Source organism: Tauraco erythrolophus, chromosome 2 (genome assembly GCF_009769465.1).
Source record: "Tauraco erythrolophus isolate bTauEry1 chromosome 2, bTauEry1.pri, whole genome shotgun sequence".
Taxonomy (NCBI): domain Eukaryota; kingdom Metazoa; phylum Chordata; class Aves; order Musophagiformes; family Musophagidae; genus Tauraco; species Tauraco erythrolophus.
The window spans coordinates 78,883,310-78,897,898 of NC_141466.1; the positions used below are offsets into that span (position 1 = coordinate 78,883,310).

Below are 14,589 nucleotides of genomic sequence, written 5' to 3' on the forward strand. Positions count from 1 at the left end.
TACTTTTTGCCAGTCAATCATTGCCTTGACAAAAAGATTAGCGGCTCCTGCAGGCACTCTAGTTAACACACGCTAGAGCTTAAATTCTCAACACTGGGATTAACATCACTTTGAAAAATTTTGTTCACAAGAAAATAGCAGCAGCATTCAACCACTTGTTTTATTAACATTTTAGTTACAAGAGTGGGAAGTGTAAGTTAGACAAACATAAATAAAACCTAAGTTATTCTTCAAGTGCTCCCGAGTGAACTGCATCCTCGTAGCACCCTCTCTCTTCTTTAGTTTCAGGGTGCAGTTTAATAAGATCATCAATTCGAAGAATAGTAATTGCAGCTTCTGTTGCAAACTTCAGGCTCTTAGTTTTGACCATGGTTGGTTCAAAGACACCAGCTTGTTTGTTATCGCGAGGTTTTCCATTGATCAAGTCAAGACCAATCCTGAAAAGAAGAAATGTTGTCAGATGGAGAGGAAGAAAAAGTAGAAATAGAGTTGGAAGTACACTGTTTAACTACTGCTACGTCCCAGTGACACACATATAGACACAGGACTGAAGGACAGAGGGAGGGAAGTTCAGTGATGGCCTACTTCCATTTTTTTTCTTTACATGCAAATCTTGGTTCACTAAACTGGCAGAAGAATTTTCCATTTAAGCAATCAACCCACCTCAGTTTTAATAGCCTTCCTACAGATAGATACTTGCCATTTCAGATTTTTGCGATCTGGGTTGACTTGAGCTTCGTTGTGGAATGCTCTCAACTTCGCCACAAGATCTGTTGCATCTTGAGCAGCATTTACTGCTAATGTATTTGGAATTACTAAGAGAGATCTTGCAAATTCTGCTATTGCAAGTTGTTCACGGGATCCCTAAAAAGAAGAAAAAGTTTTTAAACCAGCTGCTGCAACAAAAGAGAAAAAAAACACAGCTATGATCAAGACTGGCGACAGTAGATAGGGGTTTTCACATGAAAAGCCTAATTTTAGGCTGAAGAACCATTTAAGTCTAATTATCAGAGCAAGAGTAACTCCTAGCCTCTGTTTTAAAGACGCATCTTACATTCTGTCTGATGATTAGGTTTTCATAAACCACAGAACCATCTTCTAGTAGAAAATAAATGCTTGAAAATTCACATTGTCCTAGTTTAACACATACACACTGTTACTTCTTTGTGCAAGACTTACCATGCTGGTTGCGTAATTTTCAAGATATATTGAAAGTGCTGCCTCTACAGCACCACCACCTGGGACAACAGACTTGGATTCCAACACTCTTTTAACAACACAGAGAGCATCATGTATAGATCGCTCCATTTCATCGCACATGAAGTCATTGGCTCCTCGTAAGATAATTGATGCTGAAGTACGAGCCTTTGTACTAGGGAAGAAAGGAATTGGAAGTCAGCTGTGTTGAACAGAATATATATTAGAACTATTCTTGATGAAATATTTCTTCTAAAGCCAAGTTCAGTTGAGCCAGATTTTGTCAACATTTAAAAGCCAATCTTAACATTTTTATGCACCCTTACAGGACATGTAAATTCTTACTAAGTTACAATGTAAGTTCTAATATGCAAGAAACTAATTTTAGTCTTTTAGAGAAAGCTACCTGACAGAAGTAGGACAGAAAAGATGTTTTCCCATCAAATAAGGGGACAAATGAGACTACAGGAAGTTGAACACTGAGAAGGGATTAGTATTAATATCCAAAGTATGTTCCTCTTAAACCGATACTCAAGTCTTCAGGTATCAAACAGCAGTGGCATACTAAAAACGTCAAAGGAAAACACCATGCATGTGGACAGTTAGTAACTGTTGCTCTTACCCATTAAAAAAACCCTAATAAAATAAAATAACCTTTTAACAACGCGGTCTATTTCATACTACCAAGCAGATGACTGACGCAATGAAATCAGCAAAAGTAAACCCTGTCTTCCATTACAAATGGCAAGATTTAGCTTGCACCTCCTTATTCAGATGAAGTAACTCATACGGCACCAATTCCTCTTTACTGTTTGTAGAGGGAAGCCAATGTGACTATACTGCTAAAAGCCAGGTGAAGGAACATGACTTGAATGCTGTAGTAGTGTCTCTAGCAATTTAATACATATTTTTTGTAAATTTTAGAAAAAAATGGTTTAAAACAGAATTTTAAGTAAAGTCTGTCTAGTAATCTGATTGTCTCACACATTATGGTTGATGAAACAGGTGTCCAGCCCTAGCAGAAGAGATTAAATACTGATACTTTCACCTCTAATTTGCAGTGGACTTTTATACTCTTTCCCATTAGCATTTCACTACTTAAACCACTGAGATCACATGGAAGTAAATAAATGGGATTTTATCGCAAACTTAGTACAAAACTGGTATTTTAAGGATTCTTACTTCTTGATTAAGATCAGCTCATCATCACAGATTCTCTCTTGAATCACCTCTTCTGCCTGTCCCAGCATTAAGGCCTCAAAACTCTCCTCACCTTCAAGGTTTGCAAGGGTTGAACATACGGTTGCTTTAAACAAACAAAAAAGTGGTATCAGCATTCAACTTCAGCACATCCTTTGCCAACCTCCCAGGACAGGTATACAGAAAGAAAAACAAATTGAAAACAGAAATAAAAGCAGCATAACTACATTTTTGTTAAACTCAACAACACTTCTCATTCTCCGGTAGCAATTCAATATTCTACAGTTTATAGTCCATACTGCTCTTCTTGTTCAACTTCTACAGCACTTTTCCACAGCTAGTACAAGTTCCTACGCTTTACCATAATGAAAAGGCTTTCTTGCAAACTTAAGAATTGACAGATAAAAACCTGTATAGGACCAAAATTTTTTTCAGTATGTATTTAATGATTCAGGAATTCTTTCTTTGTCTTGAACTATCTGAACAAGGTACTTAATGCTCCAGACGCTTACAAATGTGTGCTTAATAAAGACTTCTAAATAAACACAGATTCTGGTTCCCTTTTCCACAAGACAGCATTTTTTTCCCCACTGTAGATCTTCAGCAGTCAACTCTTGTGGTACTCATCTACTTTGACAGAACAGTCAAAAAAAGCAATGGCAAAGTTAAAACCAAGAGTTGCTCAGCTCTACTCATTCTCTGCTTGCATGTTAACAAGCCATGTTTTGAAAATTAGTTACTAATACTGTAACAGCAGCTTTTACTTAAAAAGAAGAAGGAAAAAAAACCCCAGATACCTCCAGATGCCTTAGCAATCCTCTTAAGGTCCTTTTTTACAACCCTTCGTACCGCCATAGCACCAGCATCAACGAAGTACTTCAGACACATATCATCAATGCCTCCAGTGGTGAGAATAACATTGGCACCAGTGGCCAAAATCTTCTGGATCCTTTCTTTGGTAATATCTGATTCTCTGCAAGAATAAAGTCAAATTTTTAAAAACGTATTTTAAAGTCTGCAATCGCATTCTGACAACCTATTTCCTGAAATCTTAATGCAGAGCTGTGCAAGGAGAAGGAATCACTGCACAAATATACTTGGCTTTCTCAAAAACTGACTTAATATTAGTTCTTTCTTCAGAAGAGAAGACTTTCACCATTAATATCTGGTATCGTTGGGAAACATTAATATTTAAAACATTTTTATCTCTTGCCTTCAGCCAAAATTACATTGAGCCACCTCAACTGAAGAGACCAAAACAAGCCCGTGAAACCCTAATGACTCAGTTACTCAAGCTTTCACACACCTCTGCCTGATCTGGTCCAGCTTCTCAGGGTCTGAGATAACAACCTGAACACCAAGCTTCATTTTTGCCTTCTGCAGGCTGAAGTCAAGGCACGCAATCTTTGCATTGACTATTCTCTTGGTCATACCTGATGAGAGAGAACAAGAAAAACTGTTTTGTCAAATCGAATTAATAGAACATCAAGCTAGCATTAGGCATTAAAACTAATGCTACTTTCACATTTCAGATTTCTATTGTTTGCTTCTCTGCCTCCAGTTCTGCCCTAGTAGAGAAAAATGCTAACAAAGACTTTCAAAGAGAGAAGTTTTTTTAAAAAATCTCTACTATAACCTCTGTTACCTTTTTACAGCCCCCATCCCCAAAATGTGAATGATCACGAAAAGCTGACCCATTGGTCTCACATCCTTTAAGTTACCTAATCACAACACAGCTCCGCTAAATGTAATAGCTCCCTACAAACCTGACATTGGCTCCTCACAAAGGAGGTGCTTATGTTCCAGAGGATCACAGTGTTACCATGCTGATACTGTGCTAGGGAAACCACAGTAACCTACCATCACTTTGTGGATCACTACTAGCTGGCAGACGCTAGCCTAGAAACTACAATGGAGTGGTTAAAGTTTTTTTGCATTCTTGTTTAGCTGTTCTAGAATTGAAAGCCCACATGATTTGCAACTAATGATGTAAGAAGATCCACGCAGAAAGACTAAGAGGACTGAGTTCACACAAGAGCTTTACAAAACAGCATGTTCTTACCCTGCGAGCCCACCACACAGTTCAAGGCATAACCATTCACAAGGATGCTCTCTTTTTGGCTGCGGCCATGTGCCTTCAAAACATTAACCGAGTTGACTGGATACCGAGCTTGACCCTTCTGGTCTGTGTATTTAACTGCCAGTGCAGCATCCACCACCATGTTAGCAAAGAAATCACCATCACTACAATGTTGTTAAGGTTAAAACTGAAGAAGAAAACTAGTATTATGCTTAATAGAAAACGAAGCCACTAACAATGCCCAAGCTAAGAGTCAAAAACTTTCCAAAAAAGAACTCCAGAAAAGTATGGAAGTGCTAGTTCTCTTTACCACTCCCTTGAAGGAATGAGACTTCTCAAAGCTGAAATACTGGTAATAAAATTAGGACAGGCTAGTGTGATGCCTGCGTTTTAAGTGCTTAACAAAAATACCTATCTTATGGTCAGTCTGCATTCCCCTGTTAGCACAAAGGCTAAAAACACAGGCTTTTCTGTGACTATGAAGTAAAATGCCACATTCTTTTCTCTAGTTTCACTCCCCAGGTACCAGGTACTTGACTTCTGTGATACATTTTCATTCATGAAATTCCTTATCTAGTCTTACTAACTAAGAGAACAATACACTGTTAAAGCTATTGTGATGTACCCAACCAGGTTTAAATGAATTGCAAGAGCCTGACAATACCTTCTCATGCCAGATAGTAGTATCTGTGAAAAGTTTTTCACATCGGTTATAAAAACAACTTGAGCAATATACCCCATTCCTAAGACCTGCTGCAAAGGAAAGGAGCCTAACTACTCAAGCTCTCCAACCAATCACCCTCACTTAAATAACTTAAGTTAAAGGATACATTCCTATAATTTTAGAGGACATTGATGTTTTAGCAGCATTAATTAGGCACTCCCTGCCCAATTCATCTGTATTAATAATAAGATTTTCGTTGATGTAGCGAACTGCTTCCCTGTAGAATAAAGACAAATACTGGTAAAGAATTCCATCTGCGCAAATACAAAAATCTTACGTGTTTTCAGCCTTTTAAAATGTTATCTCAAAGAACACTGGGATTAAATCAATTAATCTGCTAGGAAAACAAAGTGACGTTTTTATGTGAAACTACAGAAATTCAAAATAAAAAACCCCAAAAAACAATCCAACAAAAAAAGCCAGAAACACATCCCCAAACCAAAACACTGTATCTGCTTTGCACCAAGAAGTCTGTATTAATGCAGTCATAAGTACAGAAATAAACAAAAAACATGCAGTTTTTGTACCTTAAAAAAATTCAACTTCAACTCTATTAGTTTCTTACTTGCAAGCAAGTCGGTATCCACCAATAATGGAGGTAGGATGAATTTTCTGTTTCACTAGCTCATCTGCATTTTTTAGAAGTTCTGCAGCAATAATTACCTGTTTGAAATACAAATACTAAATACATGTTTCCATGCAAGCAAAGTAACTACCTGTTGCCACTAAGCGGAAAGTAGACTCGTAGTTGTCCAACGTCTACTCAGTGGAAATAAGTATTTGCAACCTGAAATTATCACCAGTTTCTGACATCAGGTAGAAGCCACCTGACTCATCCCCACCCCTAGTTGTCAAAAGCCTCAGGCAAGTTTTCAACACACAACATCCATATTAGTTCTAACACTTTAATTTCTCACGGTTGTTAAAAATTAAGAATTTTAATTCTGAATTTATCCTCAATGTTCAAGAAAGGAAAAAAAAAATAAATCATGAAACAGCAGTAAGCAAATTCCATTCCAGGTCACCAGCTGCATATGGAAACCAGCATCTCTAAAAATCCATAATCCTAATTGCTTTGTTCTGTAACCTATTTTAAAAAACTGTTTATATTCAGTCAACCTCAAGCTTTTTCATTCTGTGTAGTGGATCTATGTTGCATCAAGATTTGTAATGGATAAATCAAAAGCTGCACTGTGATAACGAAACACTGACTTTTGGTGTATCTGCCTGTAAAACTTTCTACATACCACTGAGGTTGTCCCGTCGCCAACTTCTTTGTCTTGCAAGTCTGCCAGCTCACAAAGAACTTTTGCAGCAGGGTGTTCCACTTCTAGCAGTTTCAGAATGGTTGCACCATCATTAGTAATGGTCACGTCCTAATTTTCAGAAATCAAATGTTAACATGAGGTGTATTTCTATTATGTTTTTACCGTTGTGTTTCATAACGTTTATGCAAATGAAAGTTAATCATTCTTTGCGAACGCCCATAAACTAACTACTCGTACCATGTTTACTGCTTCTTTTTAACCAGGAGTCCTACTGTAACAACATAAATGTTACCAGTGCAGAATCTGCACTTTATCAGAAAAGTTTTTATGTTACAGAAACTCACCAAATGTTCTGCACATATCGGATCAGTAGCAGTGCTGTGACTACCCTCTGATACAATATTTTATTACAGCAGCCTGTAAAGTGGCAAACTTTCCTCATTTGCTTGAAATACTTTTAAACATGAAATATTGCTTTAAAACTGTTGTGAGATTATGTGAATTCTTTTTTTTGTTTTCTTCTAACCTAGATGAGGCTATACAAATTGTCCTAGTTTTGACTGGGACAGAGTTAGTTTTTCTTTTTAGCAGCTAGAATCACAGAATGTTAGGGATTGGAAGGGACCTCAAAGGATCATCTAGTCCAATCCCCATGCCGGAGCAGGACCACCTAGATTAGATCACACAAGAACGCGTCCAGGCGGGTTTTGAACATCTCACCATGTTTTGGTTTTGGTCCGGGATTAGCCATAAGAAGAATGTCAATAGCGCACTGATGTTTACAATTGGTACTGAGACATCAAGGACTTTTCAGCTTTTCATGTTTTGCCAGTGTACAGGAGCACAACAGGCTGGGAGGGAGCACAGACAGAACAAAGGGCCCACAACTCCCCTTTTGATTTGAACTTAGGATTGAGGGCTAAATTGGCCAATGAAGTATTCCATATCACGCAACATCATGCCCAGTATACAGATGAGGGCTGACTGAAAAGAAGGACTTTTGCTGTTCTGAGGGCTCTCACTCTTGGAGTGCTATCTTGCTCTCCTTTCAGGCCTCTTGCTCATCTGGGATTGCAGTGTCAGGACTTATCTGTTTCAGGATTGTTTGCTGGGATGGGACAGGTGACCAGGTGGTGAGCAATTACACTGTGCACCACTTCTTTGTATATATTAGTATACGCATAATATTTTTTCATGAGTTATTTATTAAACAGTCCTTATCTCAACCTACAAGTCTTCTTCCCTTTTCGTCTTTCTCTTCCCCATTCCCTGGGGGTGGGAGAGGGTAAGTGAGCGGCTGCGTGGCCTTTAGTTGCCGGCGGGGCTAAACCACGACAAAAACAACACCATCACAAGGCCTAACTTTAATGGCGATATTAATTCCTGTGAATTTGACCAATACTTGTAAGTGGTGACAAGAACTTACATGTAAAAAGGAGACAACTGCATCGCATAAACTACAGTTTAGATTAAACTAAAATGATGTACCACGCATTACCTGATGCTTAATTTTACCACAGTTCTCCTCCTAACATCTCTCAGAACCACGGAAAAAAACAGGTATGTGCACATTAGACCCATGAAGCACACCAGGTGGAAGCACTTTTACACAGGAACACAAGTCCTCCTGGTGCTTCTCAAAGAAAGCTTACTTACCCCAATATCATCCACCAACATCTTATCCAGACCAACTGGCCCAAGAGAACTCTTCACAATGTTGGCAATAGCAGATGCAGCAGTAACTGAATAAATGAAAGAGAAAATAACAGAAGTGTTATCTTTCCAAATTCAGAGGGATTCAGGTTTACAAGAAAACGTGCCAAGAACTTGCGACTTAGAAACCTGAGAGAAAGCGACCTAATGCAGGATTAGGTTTCAGCCTAGCTAAGCTAGTAATGGGCTTGCTGCTACTAAAAAAGACAATCTGGGACACTCTGTCCTGCTCTTCTCTCCAAGCTGGATCAGCTAACTAAACTGGCAAAAGTAACAGATCAGAAAAAGAACCAGTTTCTGCTGGCTTGGTAAGATAGAGGACACTACTGAGGTCAGAAGAGCAGTAGCAGTAGCTTAGCACAGGTTGGTAGCACTGTTTCTTCTGGCAGCAGCAAGTCATGCCATGAAACATCATTTATTCCTCAGCTCTAGGCAGATACGGTACAATGGTATAACCATGTATCAATTAATAACACATTTTTTGCCTCGCTTATGTCTGTGACTGAAACAAAACATACATTCTGTAACTAAATCAAGAAAGACAAAATTGACCTTTAAGTCACTACTAAAATAACATGAAAGCTCTAACATAGCAGCTTGTTTAAAGGCTGTTCTGCCAACTTCATATAGGAAAAAGATACAATCAACCTTTTCCTTCAGACCGTGGCAAGTTTTTCTCTATCCCACAAGCATAGCCACTCAATCCAGAAACTGAAAAAGTGGTAGTATAATGGGAATAGTGACAAGTTAGACCTTCACTTCGAACTTCAAATAACGTAACTATTTTTGTTTCAGAGGAGTAATGGCAGCTTTCCAAAAGAACAAACCGTTGTATCATCAAAGTCGTCATTATCAAGTATCTCAGCCACAGACTAAGGTAATTCTCATTCTAACTGTTCTGCCTAAAGCATCATCAGAGCTGCACGACTCGCGATCATCAGGAATTAGATCTTCAGATTCTTCCTTTGTCTTCTACCTACTCAGAAACTGAGAACAGTCTAGGAACTTTCAGTCTTCCCCCAAGACTTGAGATAAAATCCTAGGAAAGGTGGGGCGTTTTTGAGAACTACAATTAAAGACACTCGTCTTGAAGACGATCCTCCCGTTCCGAAGCAGGTTATTTCCCTGCGCTAAGGAGCAGTCAGCTTCCCCAGCCGCCCCTTCCCCAACAAGGCCTCTCGGCCGGGCTGCAGGCCCTGCCGGCTAACGCCTTACGAGCTCGGGGTGGAACCGAGCCCATCTCTGCCCAGCAGCCGCCTCTCTTCCGCTGCGTGCTTCTACCAAGAAAAGAGACGCGGGATTACTTCGCCATCGAGACGCCAGGGAGCGGCGCGTCTCCTCGCGGAGTCTGCAGAGAATGCGGAGCGCCACCCGCCCTCCCCGCCGGCGGCAGCGGCTCTCCCAACGGCTCCTAGCGGCCCGGGACTGAGAGAAGCCGACGGCGGGGCGAAGCCCTTCCCGGGTGGGGGGAGAGGCGGGTAAGCACATGGCGGCGGTGACGGCGGCGCCATGTTACCTCCTCTCTACCCCTCCCCCCACCGCTGATCAAGCCCCTGCCGGCAGCGCGCGGCCGTTACCGTTTTGCGTGCGGATCGTATCGCCGCTGGTCCGCTCGCCGAAGACAGCCAGGGGCCCCTCCATCGCCGCCATCTTCCCGCCCGGCCGTGGCGCGAGAGGGAGAGGGAAGGCACCGCGCAGCGTCACGGAATGGCCAGGCGGCCGCAAGGAACGCTGGGTACACCCCTCCGCCCAGAGAGAGCGGGGGGGGCGACGGACAGGGAACAGCCCCGCGTGCGCGAGGGGCGGGTCCACGACCCGTCCGCCCAATCCAGAGGCGCGGCTCGGCCCAGCCTCAAGCCGCGATTGGTGCGTGCGGTTGAACAAAGCCGCTACGCCGGCGGAGCGGCAGAAGGACTTCGAGGAGGTTCTAGAAGGCGGTGTGCGCTGCTGCGCATGCGCCGGCGCCTTCTCCTTCTCCTCGCCAGGGCGCGGCCCTGGCGCTAGGTGGCGTTTTGCCGGCGGAGGCTTTCTCTGGGTAGGGTCGCGCTGTGCCGGGCGGTGTGTGCCCTCCGGGCCCCCCCCAAACGGTGCGGGGCTTGTAAGAGCTCCGAACACCCCTGCAGCGGCCTAGGAACGGGATAGGCGGTATGGCGCGCCTCCCGGCCCCGCTTGCGCCTGATTCGGTGCGGGTAGATGCGCCGTCTCCAGGGCAAAGGAGATAGTTTTGCGCTTTTAATAAAAAATAGGCAGTTTGCGCAACGGCTCTGGTGTCTGTCCTGTGGCTCTCACAGGCGCTGGGAGAGGACGGGAGTCCACTTCCCCGTCTGCCATGCGCCCGTGTCCGCTTCCTGGGCTCTTCATTAGACTCCATTCCAGGAGGCGTAGCCCCCGTCTCTGCGGGTGGGTATCGCCTCACGCTGTTTCTTCCAAAGGGAAAAGTTAAAAGAGGTTCTCAGCGTCAGGGAGAAGTTTACTGACAACTGTGCGCTTCGCCAGGGGGCTTGGCGTGCACGGCGGCGGACTGTCGAGAAACGCGAGCCGCCCCCTCCGCGCCGCCACAGGCTGTGTCCGTGTGACATCATCAACTGCGGGCGGAAGTCCTCGCGAAGCCGGCTTCCGGGGGAAGGTGCCGCCCTCACCAAGATGGCGGCGCCCAGGTGCCCCTGAGAGGCGGGGCGGTGACTGTCGTCCGAGGCCGTGGCGGGCACCGGCTCCTCATGGCGCTGAGCAGCCGCAGCTGCTTGCTGCTGGCGGCCGGCAGGCTCCAGGCACGTGGAGCGGGTAAGCTCAGCCCCTCTGCAGCTCGGCGCGCCGGCCTTTCCCGGCACGGGTCTCTGCGTCCCCCGTGCTGCCGGCGGAGAGCCGCTCCCAAGGTGATGGGGCGGACGGGTGTCTCGGTGGGGCTGCTCCGCCGTGCGCAGGCCCCGGTGTGCGCTGGGCTCCGCTTGTCATGGCCGTTCGGGCTGCTGCGGGACGGGGGCGCTGCTGGTGCGTCTGCGGCCGGGGCGGGCGCTGTGGCAAAGAGAGGCGCTCCGTCTCAGGCGAGAGGTTCCCGCTGCCTCTCTGGAGCGGGAAGTTGTGTAGCAGAGTGAGTTGGCAAGTCTAACTCCAAATTCCGGTATGTTAGGTTAATTGGCGAGTGACGATTAGCCTGACAGGATCGAGGGTTTTTACCTTGTTATTTGGTAGTGCTGTCATTGGTTCTTTGCATACTTCACTTTCAGTATTTTGTAAAGCATTAATCCTAGGGATCTTCTAATCATATGTAAATTTATATTTTATGCACGACTTTTGAACCAGTGTTAAAATTTAATGTACTTTACTTTTCATTTTTAGCTTACAATTCATCTCATAAATTGGAGAAACAGATTGAGCTCTGGTAATCCATCTATTTAGCGTTTAAGAAAAAAATAGCTGATTCTGCTTCACTAACTTTTACAAGCTGCGTCATGCTGTATTGTATTCGTTCTACTGTCTGCACCATATTTTTTTTTTTAACTCTGTGGAATTTTATTTCCTGCTTTCTCCCAAGGTCTTCGTTTTGCATCAACTACAGCCAGTCTGAAAACTGAGACTGAAGTGGACACAAGTGAAAATGAGGTTGTTGCCCCAGACTTCACTAACAGGAATCCTCGGAACTTGGAGCAGCTGGCCCTGGCTAGGAAGGAACGTGGCTGGAAAACAACATGGCCAAAGCGTGAATTCTGGCATAGGTGAGTCAGAAAGTCGCCATCAGAAATGAAGGTTGCAAAAGAAAAAAAAAAACCAAACACAACCATAACGCAAACCAAACAAACCCAAAACAAACCCCAGAAACCCTCCAGGTGAAATTTCTACAAAACGTGCTTTTTGAATTGCTGAATCAGTTGCCTCCTGAGTTCTTAATCAACAGGTATCTTCTGTGTGCATTGAACAGTAGGCTAGAATCATGTGAAAGTTAGCATATGCATTCAAGATCTTTCCACCTATTGTAAAGGTAGCAGTAATATTGCTTAAGCAACAGCTGTTAACTTAGGATTCTCCTAGTCCTGTGCTGACCATGCATCATTGTTTTATTTGAGGCCCTTTAATAGTCTGTTTGGGGTGGTTTTTTTTTGGGGTGGGTTTTGGTTTTTTTTTTTTTTTAGAAAATGCTGATTTCTTGTCCTCTGGAAAATAAGTTTCATTTTAAACTGGGCATTCAAAAATCATCGTTTTGTTCTTGAGACGAGAACCGTGTCCAGTTTCTTCATACCTGGAAATCTCATATTGTCTCACTGCAATAAGAAATGGTTGCTCCTAATACTCTGTGGTTATGAGTTATGGCTTATGAAGTACTGCTTGACCACTCGCCATCATTGCCTGCTGTGTAAGCACAAGCTTTTAAGAGGCTATGTAACAAACCTAAAGTTACATTTCTGCTGGAGCAGTTCCCCTGATCTAGCTCATGTGCACCTGTACCACACTGTGCAGGTGTATAGCGCTTGGCTTGGAGCAAGTGCTGGCGTGAGGCAGCATAGGACTGTGCACCTGAGTAACTGGTGAGAACTTGCTCTTGGAATTTCACTCTGCTGAACTGGTAATACAAGTCCTATTTTATGTCCTAATAAGCAAAACCCTAGATGATAAAAGCAATATTAAGAATTCATTATTATAGTAATAGTTCTAGTACATTCAATTTTATTTCATAAAGTGAGTCACTTAGGCATTTAAGCATTTGAATGTGATCTCTCTTTACATCTGGAAAAGACATCATAATCCCGTGTTATTTCTTTCTTTCACTCAGATTACGGCTTGAGCGGACGCAGCATTATGTAGAAGCCTTCGTTGAGCGCTGTAATGGAGATGTTGTGGTATCTGCCTCTACCCGAGAGTGGGCCATAAAGAGACATCTGTACAGTCCCAAGGGAGTAACGGCATGCAAAAACCTTGGCCGCATAATGGCACAGCGCTGTTTGGAAGCAGGAATCAACTTCGTGAACTTTAAAGCTGTTATCCCCTGGGAACGTCGTTGCGACTCGGCAAGTACCCATCTCTTTACACTTACTTGGCCCTTTTTTCCTTTTTATGCATTAATTTTACTCCTCTTCACCATTAATTTTTCTAATTTGAGCCACTACCTGGCTTGACAATCCCTTCTTGCAACACTCAAAATGATAGCTTTGACAAGCCGCAGTTCCTGGCATTATGCTTCAGTTAACCTCTGCCCCTCCACGCAACATGTCCCCACTGATGTTTTGGTGCTCATGGCTTTTCTTTGTATTTATTCATATCTCTATCTTTTAAACAAGATTCAGGAATTTGAAAAAGCTATGGAGGAGGGTGGTGTCGTTCTGCGTGAGCCACGGAGAATCTATCAGTAAAAAGGAGACCGTTAGGAAAACTTTCCAAGGAACAACAATCACTTCTTTAGGAGTGTGTGTACTGGCACAGTGAAGGTCCAGAGCTGGAAAAAGTTGGAACATGGCATCTTACAATAAATTATTTTTAAATGAACAGAAGTGTGTCATATTCTTGATTCTAAAATTTTCAACACCTTTAAGGCTGGAATAAGCTGTTATAATAGCACCCTGACTGGTTAACAGAAATTACTTGAAAATTCAATAATTTAAAAGCATATTTTACTTTTAATATTTGATTTTGTAGTTGTTCTAACCACACTGGAAACACTTAGGTATTTGATCCCTGTACACTGCCAGTCTAATTTAGCAAAATGCTGTCATCATGTGAATGTTTAGAACTGTAACAAAGCTATGTGCTAAACTTGGTAAAAAGATTAAATTCCCCTAACTCATCCTTGCACCTTTCTGGCAACACTGAGATTCTAACTACTTGGGCCTCGCAGGTCTAGGAGGGAAGCTGCACAAATGCCAACTGTAGGGAGGAAGATGCCCCTTTCCCTCTTTCTGTGTCTGCCGGCTGCTTGGCCACAGCCCGATGCCGGCAGCTCGCCTGCCCGATGGGTTGGCAGAGCTCCTGAGCGCGTCCAGGCTGCGTAATCCCGCGCAGTAAGTGCAAGCCCCTCTGAGAAGCGGCGCGGCGTGGTTGCACCGGGGTTCAGAGAGGCCACCCTGCTCATTGTGACTCCCGTGCCTGCAGCCCGCTGCTGTACCTGTGCCAAGTGTTTGCAAACGCCGGGAGAGGTGAAACGAACGCCAAGGTTGTGCCGGGGTTCAGCAGCGTGCCCTGTGAGACCAGCCCGGTTCTGGCGTTTGCATTAAATCCTTAGTGTTCGGCTAAAAAAATCGCAGTGTTTTCCTGAATTTTTACCTAGTTGTTGGTGCTCTTTCATAATACTTAGTAGTTCCCAGACCGCGATAGCCTTTGTGCGATCTTTATTTCTGGAAGATAAAGATGCGCAGCAGGAGCTGTGCGAGCGAAGGCTCTGCCCGGCGGCTTCTGGGCCGTGCACGTTTGGAGTCTGAGCC

The 14,589-nt window shown here is 43.5% G+C and overlaps 2 protein-coding genes and 1 non-coding gene across 4 annotated transcripts; 1 reads left to right on the forward strand and 2 right to left on the reverse strand.

The window, feature by feature from the left end:
- Nucleotides 1-12: 12 nt before the first annotated feature.
- On the reverse strand, nucleotides 13-9,905 carry TCP1 (t-complex 1). The gene is made up of 12 exons (XM_086631520.1): nucleotides 9,760-9,905; nucleotides 8,126-8,211; nucleotides 6,449-6,577; nucleotides 5,767-5,864; nucleotides 5,308-5,418; nucleotides 4,460-4,641; nucleotides 3,704-3,830; nucleotides 3,195-3,370; nucleotides 2,380-2,503; nucleotides 1,180-1,372; nucleotides 701-864; nucleotides 13-437 (listed from the first exon to the last, which is right to left on the reverse strand). Exons 1-12 carry the CDS (start codon nucleotides 9,830-9,832, stop codon nucleotides 224-226), a joined length of 1,677 nt encoding a protein of 558 aa, XP_086487646.1. The 5' UTR covers nucleotides 9,833-9,905; the 3' UTR covers nucleotides 13-223.
- Nucleotides 8,785-8,920, reverse strand: LOC147529253 (small nucleolar RNA SNORA29). Its single transcript, XR_015222057.1, has one exon. It is a non-coding gene; the product is annotated as a small nucleolar RNA SNORA29 (small nucleolar RNA).
- Nucleotides 9,906-10,838: 933 nt separating the features above from the next.
- On the forward strand, nucleotides 10,839-13,656 carry MRPL18 (mitochondrial ribosomal protein L18). 2 transcript variants are annotated; one of them, XM_086626722.1, is made up of 4 exons: nucleotides 10,839-11,006; nucleotides 11,713-11,895; nucleotides 12,948-13,182; nucleotides 13,453-13,656. In XM_086626722.1, exons 1-4 carry the CDS (start codon nucleotides 10,900-10,902, stop codon nucleotides 13,522-13,524), a joined length of 597 nt encoding a protein of 198 aa, XP_086482848.1. In that variant the 5' UTR covers nucleotides 10,839-10,899; the 3' UTR covers nucleotides 13,525-13,656. The 2 variants fall into 2 exon arrangements, with proteins under 2 accessions (XP_086482848.1, XP_086482857.1); XM_086626731.1 differs by having other exon boundaries at nucleotides 10,842-10,963; nucleotides 11,715-11,895.
- Nucleotides 13,657-14,589: the final 933 nt, after the last annotated feature.

Excerpts from the sequence above, each read along its gene's own strand:
- TCP1 (XM_086631520.1), bottom strand. The coding sequence starts at position 9,832 with ATGGCGGCGATGGAGGGGCCCCTGGCTGTCTTCGGCGAGCGGACCAGC. Across the intron at positions 6,578-8,125 it reads TGTTGGTGGATGATATTGGG|GACGTGACCATTACTAATGA; the intron begins GTAAGTAAGCTT and ends TCTGAAAATTAG. Across the intron at positions 3,371-3,703 it reads CTGGACCAGATCAGGCAGAG|AGAATCAGATATTACCAAAG; the intron begins GTGTGTGAAAGC and ends TTATTCTTGCAG.
- MRPL18 (XM_086626722.1), top strand. The coding sequence starts at position 10,900 with ATGGCGCTGAGCAGCCGCAGCTGCTTGCTGCTGGCGGCCGGCAGGCTC. Across the intron at positions 11,007-11,712 it reads CGGCGCGCCGGCCTTTCCCG|AGGTCTTCGTTTTGCATCAA; the intron begins GCACGGGTCTCT and ends TGCTTTCTCCCA. Across the intron at positions 13,183-13,452 it reads GGGAACGTCGTTGCGACTCG|ATTCAGGAATTTGAAAAAGC; the intron begins GCAAGTACCCAT and ends CTTTTAAACAAG.